This window comes from Harpia harpyja, chromosome 1 (genome assembly GCF_026419915.1).
Source record: "Harpia harpyja isolate bHarHar1 chromosome 1, bHarHar1 primary haplotype, whole genome shotgun sequence".
Lineage (NCBI taxonomy): Eukaryota > Metazoa > Chordata > Aves > Accipitriformes > Accipitridae > Harpia > Harpia harpyja.
The window spans coordinates 77,413,146-77,430,010 of record NC_068940.1 but is presented as its reverse complement, the minus strand read 5'-3'; the positions used below and the strand labels follow the sequence as shown (position 1 = coordinate 77,430,010).

At 39.0% G+C, this 16,865-nt stretch overlaps 1 protein-coding gene across 4 annotated transcripts in view; it reads right to left on the bottom strand.

Moving 5' to 3' along the window:
- The window catches only part of ETV1 (ETS variant transcription factor 1), a 66,644-nt gene that overhangs the window by 7,578 nt on the left and 42,201 nt on the right, over nucleotides 1-16,865 (bottom strand). For 3 of the 4 annotated variants that reach the window (XM_052801140.1, XM_052801146.1, XM_052801164.1), the window contains 3 exons: nucleotides 7,369-7,435; nucleotides 4,908-4,978; nucleotides 1,692-1,861 (listed from right to left, as the gene is read on the bottom strand). In XM_052801140.1, the coding sequence (XP_052657100.1) occupies nucleotides 1,692-1,861; nucleotides 4,908-4,978; nucleotides 7,369-7,435 (308 nt within the window). The remainder of the gene's footprint in view (nucleotides 1-1,691; nucleotides 1,862-4,907; nucleotides 4,979-7,368; nucleotides 7,436-16,865) is intronic. The other variant, XM_052801155.1, reaches the window with a different exon arrangement.

Here is a 16,865-nt window from a genome sequence, read left to right as displayed (position 1 = left end):
CTTGGATGCAGCACTGCTCAGAACCACAAAGCAACTGCTACAAAGTCAGACAAGCAGATGATCTGGTTAACTTAAATCAGAATTATCCAGTTCTTCAGGGAATTACACAATAAGGAAACCTTAGGGTTTTGTTTTGCTACTTTCCCTTCCTTAGGTAATAAAATCTATAAAGTTTTTGCACCATCTGCTGGAAACTGTTTTTCTATAAATCTGTTCAGTCTTGAAAAACTTTGGACGTACTTTAAAGGCAAGACAAAACTAAGAGGGTAAAAGATACTGAGGCTGGGGCAGGGGGAAAAATTAGACACTTCATTCACCAAAATCAAACAAAACACTTTCCAAAGATTTCACTCTGTTCTGGGCCAGGCACACAACTAAGAAGTTCATGTAGCCTGCTAAGGCTGCAGACTTGCCAGCAAAGTTTCGGTATCAAATCGACTAAGATTGTTCTCTGGTCAATCCTCAGATGCCAGGATCTGCCACGGTGACTATCACTAGTGCAGGGGATGCTCAGACAAATGAGAGCCAGCACACCAGTCCTTGCAGCAACCTGCCCGTCAGCCAGACCATGTTGGGAAGGGACATCAGTCCTGTCGCCATTCCCAACTACTCTATCATCTCCTTAGGGCTGTTGGCAGACGACGTAACTTAAATGCAAGAAAGCTTTCAGATTGCTTATGCCAGCAGATGGATGGCGAACGGCAGAAATAGCTGGTGGAACACAGAAGCAGCCTTACACCCCCGAACCTTCCTACTCAGCTCTAACTCAGAGGGGATCTGATGGAAAATTTGCTGCAGATTCCTCTATTACCCAACCCTGTCCAAGGGGCAAAAAAGTAAACCAGAATGATACTGCTTTTTGACAACCCTAATCAAATCATTCACATCAGAATTACAACAAAATTCACGCACACCAGGTTTTCCAACAGTTTCCATGGCTGTTTAGAACACAGGATAAATTATGTAATGTTACCTAGGCCAAAAAAGTTTATGTAATAAAATGTTCAATTTATTCCTGTTTATCACACAAGTGAACTAAGTCATGCTTCAGCAAATATTCATGAATACAAGTAATTTTATCCACCCCACGAGTCCTTCATTGTTCAGGAGAGCTGTGCATGTGCATGAGTGTTTGCAAGTCTAGGATCTAAGCGTGCACTGAACAATCTAATGATACAAATAAGCAGGAAGACTCTAAAGAAGACTCTATAAAGAGGGGGGTTTACATAATTCTGATGAGATTTTACTGCCTAACAATCTTAACCTCCTCCTTTGCCATATGTCAGACTTGGGGTCTTTCACTTTACAGCCTAAAAGTTTTAAGTTCCCACATCTTCGTACTGAAGAATATTTTGTGTTGAAAGACTATTCAGGGACAAGTTTTCAAAGGATTTTGGAACACAGCTCTATCCATGAAGTGGAAAAATCCAGGCCCCACAATTAATGCCGAGTATTTTATAACTCTAGGACTTGCAGTATTTTTATTATTTTGTGGGACTAGGAATCAAGTCTATGCTTAACCACACCTCTGTCCTAACTGAAGCACTTCCCTTGCGGGTCCTTTCTGTGACCCTTCTAAAGTGCTACTGAAGCAAAATATTGAAGGAAAACAAGGCCTAAGTCCGAATGAGCACTATTAAACTGGCAGGACAGGGCAGTGGATGTCAGGACATGCTGTCCGTCTAACCCACCTCCTCCGGTTCAATCAGCTTGAATTCCATGCCTCGGCCAGTCCACGCTATGAAGTGAGAGTTTGATGGGTCATCAAGAAGAGCCACCAAGAACTGCCACAGCTGAAGCGAGCCTCGCCGTTGATATGTGGGTCCTTCACGGTACATGCCTGGCTCCTGTTTGACATCACCTGCACAGAATAGCAACAACGTTAGACAAGCCATGTGCAAAAAGCATCATCACTCGGTTTGTCAGATAAACCAGCAAAGCAATCATTAGGGTTAATAAAACACAGGGAAAGAATTCCTACTACCCAGCCACCCACAAAGGCAACATTCCCCTGTCTGCTGTTAACTGTAAACACTCTTACAATAACATATTAATATACGAAAAAGTACCTAAATTCAGTCATGATTTATGGAAGTCTCCTTAAGCCTATCCCCATTTCTGACACGTGCAAATCTCGCTTGCAAACCATTTTGCAATATCCTCTATCTGTAAGAGCACGAACTATTTTTGTAAGCAACTCCGGTGCCTGAAGTACTGCGTTTGTGTACTATACTTTGCACAAGCCCCAGTTTTGGAAATGTAATGTAGGCTTCATAAAGCTGCAAAACCCTATTTGAGTGAAACTTCTTTTGCATGCAAATGCTTCTAAAGAAAATTTGACAAAGTATTTGACTTGGACTTAAACAGCATGTGCTTTATGTATAGGTATGCAAATCCTGCAGATATGTGAGTTCCTCTATGGCATATTGGACTTGCATATAAGCACATATTACTTTTACTTATATCTACATATTAGATTGGTATTCCCCCTGAAAAGCAGTAGGTTAATTTTTCTAAAATTTCAAGTCCAGAGGAAGCTTTTAAAAAACAATAATATTCAGCTAGCTGTTCCACAAACTGCCAATGAAAAACCATCCTGCTACATCCATACTGTGTCTCTGTTGTTTTTAAATCATATTCATACTAAACAACTCATGCAAAAAACAACAGCTGAAAGGTCTGATGCTGAAGCAGAGAGCATTTTTTTCTGTACACAATGACAGCAGTCCTTGATATGCTGGTAAAACTCCTCATTTCAACTACCAGAACAGCAATACCCTCCAATAAGCAGTGTGACCTGTGTGACCTGTTTAATACGGAAAGCCAGGACTTTACATTCAACCACAACATGAGGATGCTCTGATGGCCATTACAGAACAGCTCCATGCAGTGAAAGTAAGAATAATAGTATTAAAAACGGAGCACTTCCTTTTGTAATCAGGAAAGAAAATTGAATCTATAGCTGTGGAAAACAAATAAATCAACACAAGGCTTTTTGGTTTATGTGAGGTTGAAGTTCCAGTCCTGAAAGGCCTTCTTTTTCAAGGACAGGATTTTTCTTTTAATGATAGCTGAGCAATGTGCAAATAGCAAGTGCAGTATTGCAGAGGATCAGATTCTTCGCCTGTGCCAATCTTTGATTTCAAACTAAGCAGCTGAGAATCTTCTTCTGAAGCATCAAGACTAGTCCTGGGCTCATCCCACTTTTGCTTTACTGGCCAAAACATGATGACACATCTGCTATTTTTTCCTCAAAAGTCATCATGCTACAAGTATAAACACACCTATTTGTATCACAACATCAGTCTTCTAGAGTACAAGGTGTTCTCTCAATGGACAGTCATAGAAGCTAGCAGCAGACTGCTTGCATTGCAAGCACACAAATATTTCCAAACTTTTTTTTTACTTTATTTGTATTTCTTTTCCTTTTTCATTCCCTTCTCTGAACAAAACCCAAACAAACAAAAGGGATTTGCAAGAAAGACATAGACAAACACTACTCCTGTAGAGTTTTAACTTCTTGTAGTACAAGGTCTGATCCCATTCCCATAAATGTAAATATGAATTTGCCACTGGTACTGAAAACAGATCAGGTCCACAACCATTTTTGGGGAAGAAAAAAACCTGACACAATGTGCTTTAAAAAGGGGGGGGGGGGAGCATACATTCCAAAGCCAGCGTATAAAGTAGACTTTCAGTAAATCACCCTTTCAGCGAACATGTCAATCCAGTGACATTGCAATACTAGATTGAGCAATCTTCAGTAAGGTCTAATTTTATTTAAAATCCTCTATTTATTTCTTGCTGTTCCTTACCAACCCTGAAATGCATGTGATCCCTCCATTTGAGGAATGTGTAATTCTTCAGGTTACTTTCATTTTAGTCTCCCATTCTTCAGCAAACATAACAAATGCTGCTAGACATGCAATAGTTTTGTAATCCATATAAGTGATTCTCAGGGGAAAACAAACAAAATAAAGTAGGAGAAAAACCCCAAGAGTTCTCCAGCTCTACTTTTAGCTATGGTCAGAGAGCTGTTCACAAGTTTATCAGAAAGTATCTAATCTTTCCTGCTAAAATAAATAAAGCTGGACATATGTACACTAACACAAAGAAGCCACTCTAGCAAATTTAAGTAATCGGTCTCCAAATTACTTCCCAAAGTTGCAGACTAACAGAGTCACCATCAAGAAATACTGAGTCCACCTACTTCGTCTGTAATGAAATAAATCTGAAATCAACTGAATTACACCAGGAAACTGATTTTACATCAGAGTAACTGAGGATAATTTGGGCCATTTATTTTAATTGACCTCAGAATCCCTCTTGAAAAAAAATCTGTTGTAATGGGTAGTGTTGTGAAAAGATCATTGATTTGTTATCAATCCCACTGAAAAATAAACCACTAGTACAATGTTTAACCTAGTGCAAATAAATTGACACAAACACAAAAATGCCCTATACGCTCACTCCCCACTATTCATCACTTCACAGATAGTGAGACAAGACGCTCAATCCCCAGTAAAACCAAAGCTGCTGCTTTTCTCTGCCGTTTTGTTAATTATAAGAACAGCTTTCATTAAATCTCGAACAACAAGTGGTATGTGATCATCAGTGCAATGGAAATCCTCCTATTACTTTCTCAACAGTACAGGAACTGAGGTCCTCTGCTGCAGCTCTGGATACAGCATCTTTCCCTGGCAAAACTCAAACGACATCCTATTGAAGAGGAGACTTTGGTTTCAAGAGACAAAGGTCAGCTTTGGTTGGGCGCACTGCAAATGGTGTGTTAAGGAATCCTAAATTGGAACGTTACCGAGCTTTTTTGATCAGCAACAGAGAAAAGTCCCTCATCTCTTCCTTTTTCATCTCCCCACACAAGAAAAAGAGAGATGTGTCATACATACCGTCAAACTTCTCTGGAACAACGCAAGTGTCATCATAAAACTGCCTAGGTCCCTTTTCATACATACAGCCTGTAAGTTAAAAAGAGAGAGGTGTTTATATAAAAGATGCATGGAGAAAGAAGAGATCATAGGCTTAATGCCAGAGGGAACACTAAGTCATATAGGAATCAGATTAATATCCCACATCCTTTACACACCGCCCAATCACAACATTTTGGCCTCAGTACAGGGGTGTTTAATTAATGTGTGCATTCCCAAAAGACTGTTAATCTCCACCTGCAAAAGTGAAAAAGCACCCATTTTTCTCTATGACTTATTCCAAAATGTTTGTCTCATTTCCTGTCTGAACTACCATGGCTTTGAATTTTAACCATTAGTTCCTTCAGGTCTTCTCCCTGCGAGACTAAAAAGGTCCTACTTGGTATTTCCTCCTCACACTCGCAGAAGTCACCCCCCTTGATGTTTCTTCCAATTAAGATCATTCTGTAAGATTTAATTTTTGTTGTTAAAAGACACTCTCTGCAATCCTGCATTCTTTCTACCACTCTATTCTGCACACACTCCTACTTTTCAGTATTATTTTAATGTTTCGTTTAACCAGAACTGTACTGCATGCCAGTATCAGCCTCACCAGTGCTACTTAGCAAGACAAAACATCTCCTCCTCTTCTGCCTCCCTATGACCTTCCTTTTGACTGTGCAAATATTACAGAAGGCCTTTTTGCCATACAGTTGCGATGTTTGGTTGGGCTAGTTTCCCACTGTGAAGCCTCGGAGGAGGAGGCCCATCTCAAAATCATTTTTTCTCATATACTGTTTCCCAGCTCCATAAGCCTGGTCTACATTCAGCATATTAAAAAAACATTTTGTTTAATGTGCCCAGATTACTGAACAATTCAAATTGTTTTGTGTGACTACCCTGTCCTGCCCGTTATTTACCACTCTGCCTATCTTTGTGCCATAAAGTTATCTATTAACTTTGTTCCGTATCTTTACCGAAAATGTTGAATAGCAACACTCCTGATATCAATTCCTACAGAACTATAATAGAAACAATCCATTCAGAGATGATTGCCCAGTGACAGCCACTTTTACATCTGTCAGTTGGCCAGGTCTTAATGTATTTAATGTGTACTTTATTGATACTGCTTTGTGCTAACTTCTTAATCAGAATGTAATGCAGTGGCAAATTGAATGCCATAAAAAGTCTAACTATACAATACAAGTATCTTTAACAATCAAACCTTTAATCTCAGCAAAGAATAAAATCAGATTTGACATGACCTTTATTCCATAAAATCATGTTGACTGATTTCCAAATACAGAAAACAAATATTTACCGAAGATCACTGCTTTTTCTACGTCATTCATAACAATTTTACCACCTCCAAGTACTTATGAGTGCATAACACATCTAAGATTGGTTTCCCCCTATCTGTGCTGTGATTAAAACTCAAATCTGTTGATCTTAGCCCTGCAGTTTGTGGATTTTTCCCTGATGTCTTTCATCTCCCTTATCAAGCTTCTACACTTCATATAATTTCGTATATCAAGACTGTTATAAATTTCCATCTCCTGTTTCACCCTCCTTGTTAAACACTACCTTTTATTTCTATTTTCTGCCTTTATTCCACCCCAGAAGGAGTTGGGCTTTTAGCCAGATTTGTTATCTTTCTAGTTGTGTCTTTTCACTAGTGAATGAAGTCTTACTACAGGACTTCGATTCATACATTTGTCTGAATTCTCATCAATCTCAAAACCAATTTCTCTCATGTTTGTGAAATTTGCCCCTTGGAAGAAAAACAAATAAACCCTAAACAAACAAACAAAAATATCACATATTGTCAAGAAAGATACACCAAAGCAGGAGAGTGGAGGGTACAACCTCCCTTTCAGTGGTCATTTTTTCTTAGTTCTGTTGGCCGCCTTATTTTTAATACATATAAAGTACTTTTATATAAAGCTCTACCCTAGTGAAGTCACTGGGAGTTTTCATACGTATCACGTGGCTGTACAATTTGGGTCTAAGCAGCACCAAAACATTGCAGAAATCGTAACAAAAGGAAAAGCCAAAAACCTTCACTGAATTTAAAGTATAAAATGGGTTACTTAACAGTTAAGTGAGCCTGTCACACCAATAGCCTGGAAAATATCACTTGAGCAGAACGGGTGAAATAATGGACAAATTTTTAAGCGTCTCTTCCTTTCAACTGCTAGAGGCCTTGAAAAGCAAAATGAGTAATTTCATAATAAAATTGCTTCTATCCTGATCAACCTCTGGCACTAAAAGAAGCTACAAAAAAAATCAGTGCATCAGAAACTGAAGACTGGGAAGGGAAAGAAAGACGATGAGAGTCTTCCCAGCAGCAGAATTAAATCAGTGAACCCCAAATCCCTCCAGGTTTTTTTAATTTTTTTACGTTTGTCTCATACAAAAGTGGTACATAATAGAAAACTTAACTTCTGTTCTGTTTGGGTGAGCCAGGAAGCCTTCTTGCCTCATGTAAATGGAATGGCAGCTAGGCACTTCTGAAAGGAGAAGACGACAATGCTAGTCAAAAGACTGTCTGGAATTAAAAGTGTGCAGGTTATCAATGAGACAGGCTGCAGGCAGAAGAGCAACAAAAAGGATGCAAGTTACAGCGAGGGGGAACCTGTCAACACACAGTCAGCATTTCAGAGCAGCACGCACGAGGCATGGAGGAGGAGAAAATCAGAATGTGAGGATCACAGATCCCATCTAACAGAGGCACTTGAACTCAAACTCTTAATGTAATCAACTTCGCTGAAAGCTGACTCCCATGACAATTACACTGTAGACCACTCATGGACCAAAAAATCCACACAAATATTTTAAACCCTGTGCTTGTATATCTATCTTTGTAACAAATTTGACCTTATATTTTTAATCAATTACACAGAAAAGCCTGCCAATCACACTGGAGACTTATAAATTCTACATTAGTACAAGGAATGTCAGAGTGAATTTAGAGTAGGATGTTGCTTTTTAGACTCCGTGTCTTACACTGTCCCCAAGCAGCCACACCCTGTGCACAGGGACTTGCAAACAGAAATACACCATAAATGTTTGCCCTTCTAGACCATGTTTAACTCACTTCTTGGATATCAAAAGTCTTGCTTAACAAAGTCTATTTGATCTTGTGGTAAACTCCTACCCTAAGCTATGCAATCTGTTACCAGTAACTTGTAACTCTTCAAGAGATGCAAGCAGAGGTCAAAAGAGCAGACATTATTTTTCCAACACCGCCTACAGACTCTTTCAGACTGTGATTCCAAATTTCACTGTTCACTGACTAGTGATGAGTATCAAAAATTTGGCAGGATAAGAAAATGAGGTTTTACACTGACTTCACAAAACAAGTGAAACACAGGGCAGTAATAATAAGTTTCCTCTAACAGTCCATGGTCTCTCTTGCACATCTGTGCCAAACTCTTCATTACCTCCTCTCTCGATGAAACGCTCAGTGCCTGCCTGCTCAGGCCTTGAGAATCTCTAACTTCTCAGGCAGCTATTCTGAGCAACCGCAGGAATCAGTGATTCAGTGATCACCCGAGTCAAGTATAGCTCTGTAGACTACAAGTCAAGGCTACAAGTAGTGGTTCACCTGCAAGGAATCACTCATGTTACCAAGTAAATTGAATTTTAAGGAGAATGGAAAAATCTACGTAAAAAAAGAGGAAGTTGTAGAACTGAAACAGATGCTATTTTCTATTTTAGGTAAAAATTCACTAGTATTGGCAGCAAACCCCTTTTTGACTCATGAACTCCACTCTTGCAAAGTGATACAGCAGAGTATACGGAATAAAGAATTATGCAGGCATCCAAGAAGTGTGTTCTTAGCCAACTTGGGGTTTCATCTCCCATGCTCCTAAGTCAATTATAATTAACATCTGGAGTCTTTTTAAGGCAAGCATTGTTTGTACCAACATTACTTAATCTTCTGGTTAGCTTATGCTTAAACAGTCCACAGAGGACCGAAAAATACAGCAAGGAAGAGTTTATTTCTCGTAAAGTAACTAGAGTCTTGTTATCCTAAAGTGCTATCAGTTAATTTATGACTATCAGAGTGGGTCAGACTCTAATCAAATTGTAGAAACATTTCCAAAGTGATTATTCAATCAAATGACTAACATGGTTAATTAGGAGCCATAAACATTGCTCTGAAGTTCATCAAAGTAATGACTTGCCCAGAAAAATTACTGCTAATTAAATTGCCTGCTGCTTTCATTTCTACCTTATCTAATAAAAAGTCCAACCAATGAAATTTAGCATTGCAGTTTTAAATTGTACTAAATGCTTGACTAAGACCCAGAAGTATTTTTACAAGCTAAGCGGAGCTACTTCAAAAGAAAACATTTTAGTGCAGAAATTACAGAGCAATTATGTTTTCTTCTCCTTAAAGCATTGTTTCAAGACAACAAGTAAGACCAAAGTAGGCATAAAATACTTCCAGGGCAGGATCCAAGTGTTTGAGGTGACTGATTCTATCACCTTTTAGCACTTTTTAGTCTTTGAAGAAAAATGTGCCTGGATTTAGGACACACACCAAGCTTATTTCAGACTTTTAATGAAGTAATTCACATTGTAAAGTTATATCATCTCAAGAATAGCAGAGTCCCTTTAAGAAAATCCAAACTAACTGAAAATATGGAGACGTAAGAAAATTAATTTATCTTTTATTATTAATTTGGAATACTTAGAGGTCATTCTTCATTGCTCCTCTTGCTAACAGTAACATAGCAGTCATCTTAAAACAATTAATATGGCCTTATATCATGTTGGTTTGAAACCATTTTTTCCCAGTAGGTGTTGTTTTAAAATTACGTGTAATCTAGACACTGCAGAAATGCCTTCTCATCTGGGACTGCGACAGAGAAAAACACTGGAAATAGGCTCTGCTGTGCCTTAGTCAAAATACATCAAAGCAGAAAAAGCCCAGACAGACTTCCTCAGGACAAGAAAAATCTGCTATTGAATTTAGCAGGCACAGGTTCTAGGTTTCATTATCGAGTAAGACACTGGAGTGGTCCCTTGGTAAGGAAGTATTTCATATCAATTATCATATCAGAATTTAAAGGGTTAGGTTGTCTCAGCCCTGTATAACTCAAAGCGGGTAAGGAATCCTTAAATCCTCTTTTCTGATTGTTTTTCATAGATAAGGACCAGGTTTCAGACCCACAATCACACCCTGCATAGAAACAAACAGAATTTCAGCCCGCATCCCTAGCTAGGCGAGACACAGGGAAGACGAAGCTTCTGCAGGCAATGGGATGAAGCGACTGTCTTCTCCTGAATGAAGCAGAGCAAAGCAGGAACTGGAAACCTGAACCAAGATTTATTCTTCGGCAGTTCCTGTTTCTGACCATACATAGCCTTCCTAATTAAAGGACATGTTGTTACATTACACTCTAACTCTGAGTTACTTTTTAGTTCACTTTATCAACATCATCTGAAGATTTGGAGGCCCAGGGCACTACCCACGTGCATGTGACAAAGTACAGTGTGATACAAAGTATTGCATTACGTATGTGCAAGTGCAGAGAGAGACACAGGGAGATTGAGGCTTAGAAGGTGTGTACAATCCGAAACAGGGTGGGTGAAGAAGTTGAGCTACCTGCTTGGCCTTGGTATCTGCATGGCAGGTCAGGTGAACGCTACCATGTACTGGCAAGCGGCTGTGTTACGCAGCAAGCCTGCTAACACGTGTCACAAATTCACCAAACACCTCAACTCATACGTGAAACTTGCCTGCTTCCCTACAGCTATAAACCAAAGTGATGACGCTAAAACTGGAACCTTCTTACTGTTTGCCCACCTACTTCTCCGATTTACACTTTATTACCAACTAAGTCATATTAAGAACAGTTCCCAAAAGGAACTGTTCCCAAAGGAGCAGTTCCCCCAAAATTTGGAGGGACTCCACTGGCAGTGGATACAGCCAGTCCTGTAATTTAACTTACACCATATCCTCCTCAATTGTCCTTTTGGTCTGAGAAGTAATTACATGGGGTTTTGGCTCCTATTTCAGCAACTCAGAGTTGGTATATCTATACAGACAGACTTAAATGTGCTGTGTAACTTCTCTTCCTATAGGCAAGAAATACAGTACATGCGGATTCTTTCCCTTTGTGCTACCAGGCACAGAAGGGCATGCACAAGCCCCTCCGGTAGCTGGGACCAACCTAGCTCCCAAGCACCACTCACACGGGTCAGCCTGACCCTGTGCTACACACACTGTGAGTATGCCGGTCCTCCCTTCGGTGCCTTGCAGAGCTTCACCAAGTGCTTACTTGAGCAATACAAGCACTTCTCTGGTACATGGAGAGGTGGTTGGTGCAGTGAGAAAGATTTTTACCAAGTGCAGAGACAAAAGGTAGTCTTTTTAAAATAAAATGTTCAAGCTACAACACATCACAGTTCTGGCCTCAAACTTAAAACATCACAATCACACTGCGAGTAACTTTTCTGTTCATGGATTACCAAGAGCACTGACAAACTGTTTACAAAGGAGTGCTTCATCCACCACTGAAACACATTTAGCCTCCGGGTGGAAAGCAGCTGTTTACCACCACCGAGAAGCTCTGACCAGCCCAAGGGTGAAAAGCAATACTGGAAAACAGGCAGAGCTTTTTAGGTAAGAAAGGCAATTCTTCAAACTAGATCACAACAAGTGGCTAAGGTGGCACCAGGCATCACAAAGAAAAATGCACAATCTGTGTTTTGTGGGGATAAGTACCAAATGATTCTTTTTGACCATGAAACCTACGATTTTGTAAACCTGCAGAACACATTTAGATTAAAACTTGTATGTCTCTCCAAAAAGAGACATTCAGGCAGAAATACTAGAACTAATGACAATGTCCCTATACAAGAATTGCTTGAGCATATTTCACAACTCAAATGCTGGTGGATCAGGTTTGAATTCAACCACCTTTAAAAGCAGTGTCCTCTCAGAAGCCATGAACTTACAACAGAGTCCTACAAATTGGTAAAATCCTGGCAATACAAAAGTCAGCATTATTTTTTCATGAGCAGGTTCAACATGAAAAAAGTAGGTGCACTGAAGTTACCTGGGTGAAAATAGAGTCACTATCTTCTCTAAAAATCAACCTAAAAATTAAGCATTCTTTTCGCAAATCATTATGCAGTTTAAAAACATTCAGAATGGAAGGTTTTGTTCATCCTTTTGTCTGTCACTAGCCTTCATACGACCAATTAGGGGGGGAAAAAAAATCTGCAACTCTGTGCACTCATAGATACACACATTCCCTTCAAAAAAATAGCTAATTAAAATTTGTTAAGCCTAATTTCCTACACCTCATTTGACAAAAACCTACCGGAGAACTAGATTTGGCCCCACCAGCTCATGTCTAAGTGGAATTATTACACACATACAGAAAAAAAACCCTTAAGCAAACAGCTTCCTTTCCACAACTTTGGTTTTTAGATCTATGACAACATCTAATGCATTTTCTGAGACCAGATGTCAACAGCCTGTCTAGGCGATGTGTAACTTTTTATACAGCCAAACAGGAAAACAAAGGCTCATACATTCAGCTCTGAATTGAAATTCCACATGGAGCTGATCTTTTGAGCATACTTTAAAATCATGTATTTGCTTTTATTAACCTCAGTAACTGTAAAATGTATTTTAAACATCGCTTCCCTTTGAATTCAACAAAAGACAGCAGTATTTTCTCTCTCCCTCGCTCCTTTTGTTGGTAATCTTACTGCAAAAATGTCTGTGTTGCTTTTTCTCCCCCGCCCCATCCCCTGCCTGTAAAATCGAAGTTGGACAAACACTGCACGGCTGAAGTGACATATTTGAATGGAATTCAGACCAACCAGTTCCTGTTTATGTTTCTGATTTGAGAATGTAGCCTTCTCATTCACTATACATTAGAAACACACCAAGGCCATAAATGGTGTCAGGTTACAGGCAGGCAGGGCCAAGGAGCATTAATCATTACTTGAAGGCAACTGGCAAAAGCAGCAGCTGAGGGAACACTACACCCTTCAGCTCTGCATAAATGGACATTCCAGGGTTTGGCGTGTGTGGGTTGGTTTTTCCCCCCCCTCTTCAGCATCCATTTTATGAATGAAACTTCAGGCTGCACAGAGTCCATTCATATAAAAGCTATGCTCACAGGGCTCAGTCTCTCGGGATCAATCGGTCTTGGGTAAGGCTGATGTGATTGGTTTAAGGCAGGCTTCAGCCTTCCATTACTGATTTAAAATGCAGCCTGTGTCCATTTGACCTGCGTTAATGCACAAAGAGTAAATCCAGACTGCGCTCTCAATCCTCAAATCAAATCATTAGCCAGTGCCACTTACTGTAACTGTAGATTTAGAGGATATTTATCCATTTCTTTGAAAAACAGGGACTGCAGGACAATTTTTCAGATCGTATTGTCTGCCTTGAAAGCACAAATAGATGTATGGTCTCCTGCCTATATGCTCACATTAACTTTGTATTCAGGTTTTCCTTTGTTCATTAAGATAATATTACAAAATGAATTCTATTCTAACTAGAGATTTCTTTCAGACAGAATTAGTCAATAGAGGAAATCAGCTAGATGGGAAGCAGGTGAAAAGTTAAAATTCTGCCTTTCATAGCAATCTTCTGAAGTCCAGGTTTCCCAAGTTTCCCCCTTGGATGCCCTTATTTTCTACTGTCATACCATCCAACAGCAGATTTGTGTTTATGTGTTTAAAAAGCAAGTACAAAGCTGCAGTACAGCTCAACTACTGAACAAATCCACTCTCATTCACTGAAGCAACACAGCAAAGACAAGCTCCTGAAACAAGAGGGCGAAATATTTTAAACCACAGAAGTGAGACTCGGGAAAACTTCAAAACCAAAAATGAGGAGGGGAGACTTCTTCAACCTACTGAACTCAAGAGCAAACCCCTATCCCTTCTCCCCTCCTGCCTTTATGCCAGTCAGGTTTTCATTGAGAACAATTGTACGACTGTGTAAAAGAATTTCTTTAAGGCCATAAGGAGATGCAGTTTTGAGATGCGTGTACTGAAGCACGATATCTGGGAAAAGGATGGAGTCAGTTCTGTTTCGCAGAGCATTTTATAAAACTATGTTCAAAAAGACTGTGAATATTTGCAGCCTGACAAAAAAAAAAAAAAAAAGGAAAGAAAAAAAAAACCTAGAGAGAAAGTGAGGAAAAGATTAAGCATCTGGAGGATTTATGAAGCAAGATCTCAACAACGAGTCACACAGACAGACTAAGAGCATACATGCAAACTGTCTGTAGAGATTTAGAGGTGGTACGTTAATACCAAGGAATTGTTTAGGATGAGCCAAAGAAGTGTAGCTATGAGCAAAGGAATGGAACTGATCAAAGGGAAAATTTAGGCTTACGATCAAGAAATATTTCTTAACTGTGAAGTCTATTAGTCTGTGAAATAATCTCCCAGGGGAATAATTGTAGTAATCATACTTAGCACTCATACAGTGCTTTACGTTTTCAAAGCACTGTACAAAAATTAGCCAATATAATAATTAAAGACAGTAGTAGAAGCACCATGAGTTGTGTAATTTTAAATGCTGCACTGGTCAATGCACTAGAGAATTTCCTGGAAAAAGCAAACCTGCACTGACTCTGACTGACAGCTAAGATTTCCTTTTTTCCTTCATCCTAGCAACTCCAAATGTCTAAACTTTACCTCCAAGAAGTACAATAGAATACCCAACTGTTGTTTAAAAAAGGGAAGGAAAAAAAAAAAAGGCAATCTGCAAATAAATATACTTCCAAGAAATAAATTTAATTTTTTTCTCCCTTGAAATTTTAATTCAACAGATTCTCTTATGCTGTTCTGCAAACTCCCAAATTTAAGGACATGTCAACTGATCTCTAGGGAAGAATGTGCTAGTAGGGATCTTTTTCCACGTTAGCTTGCATTGATTTGCTTTTCAAAAAACACCGCATCACGTATTTGAAAGGACTCTTGCTTTTTATTCTGTTCCCAGTCATTAGGTAAATACACATTTATAACATGGATGGTAGAATGCTAACAACATCCTATACCTACAAAAGCAAACTCAGGAGGTTAAGAAGTGTCATAATTACAACTTCCTGGGCAACCTTGATACAACCCGTTTGTTGTAAATGAATTAGGATACAGCCTTTTGCCTCGGCACTCTTGTCTTTAGAGTGCACAGGTCAAAACTGTTTGGGGAAGGGACAGCCATGCCATAAACAGCTTTGCAGATGCAGCCCCTGCTTCATTTGTTACAGAGGCTGGACATTGTGTACTTAATGAGGCAGAACATTTCAAGAAAGGAAAAGATGACCTCAAGATTAATACAGCTGAATGGTCAATTTTAGGCCCCAACAAAGCCCATTCCAGCCACACCAAACTTTTCCAAAGTGGTCACGTCGCTTCTGCCAGATTTTTTGTATTATGTATTTCTTATTTTTGCAGTGCTTACACAGGGACTCTAATCTGATGTTCCCGTACCTCCTCACCTAGAAGTACTAAGTCCCTAGGAGCTAAGCTTTGAACATATGTAATACATAATGTTCTTTAAAAATTATCCTGTCCTAACTGGGTACCTAAAATAAACAGGTATATATACCTGATGTGTGTCTCTGCCTCCACTCATCTCTCTTAACAGAGGGGCAGTTCCCCATCCATTCTCACATGCCAACACAAGGTATTTATTGCTTGTGAAGCCTCAGGAGTTAAAGGGATGAGCAACTCAGAAAGCAAGATATGGAGGCTAATAATTCTGTCTGGATAGTTCATTCTTTAAGTGATGTGACTAGTATCTTGGAAGAAAACTTTGGAAGTGACAGGGAAAGAATCGAAATTTTCTAAGGTCCATTCAAGAGTATTAATCATGAGGCTACCCTGAAATGTAACTGTGAGAATAGCCCTGCTAATGCCTTTAACCTGCTCAGGAAAGACTGAATCTAGGCAGATTTCAACAGATAAATTCCTGGCAATCAGTAATAAGTATATGCAAGCAACGATTCCTCCTCTACTTATCTCTAACACCACTGTGCGACAAATTTGAACGTTCCCAAAGACATGGTCACAAAGAACTTTCCAAAGTAACTATTTCAGTTGGGCAAAATGAAATATGAGATTTAAACTTAATAATTTGTCATTTTACAACTAGATTTTTAGTGTTAGTTGATACATGCATAGCTAGAGTCATACATTAGTATATTTGCAAATTACATTAAGTAGGGAGAAGCAAACCTGCAAAGATCCTGCTTAAAAATAAAGCCCAGAATAGATGAGGTATCTCAAGTTTAGCCTTTTTAAGTACCTGAATACATGAATTAAATTTTAGAAGTGCTAACTGTACAGGAACGCCCACTATTAGCCCTTGTAAACAAAGGTGTTGGGAAGCCTTCTGGAGCATATTCATTAATGATGCAAAATCTCAAAGTTCTGTATGTCCTTGGCTGCATCTTTGTGCTTAAAGTTGCTACATATAGCATCAAGTGCTAAATATCTGACTGGCAGCCATGGGGAAAAAAAAAAAATCCATCACAGAAAATAAGGTCTGATTGATTGAACATGTATGATGCACTATGACTTCTAGAAGTGTGGATGGATAAGGAAGAGCTTCTACTCTGTTGACATTTTTCTTTTTCCATTATCTCAAACATTCTGCAGTAGAAACTGCATACCTGCAATTACAATTACAACTAATTGATCTGCCATTTCCCATGTCATAATTAATGTCATGTTTTAATAGTTATAATCATTCCATAATAATGCTTTTCATTCACCAGCTTCCCACAAAGTATAAAAGTATAGTGCACAAAAGCAATGAACTTTTATGAGGCTCTTTCAAAAACATCCCAAAAGGAACATCTCGGTGTATTACAATGAACTTTTAAAATATGTTTCTATATTCTTATCTGAACTGCAGTAAAATACCATGCAAAAGACTTCTCACTCTGG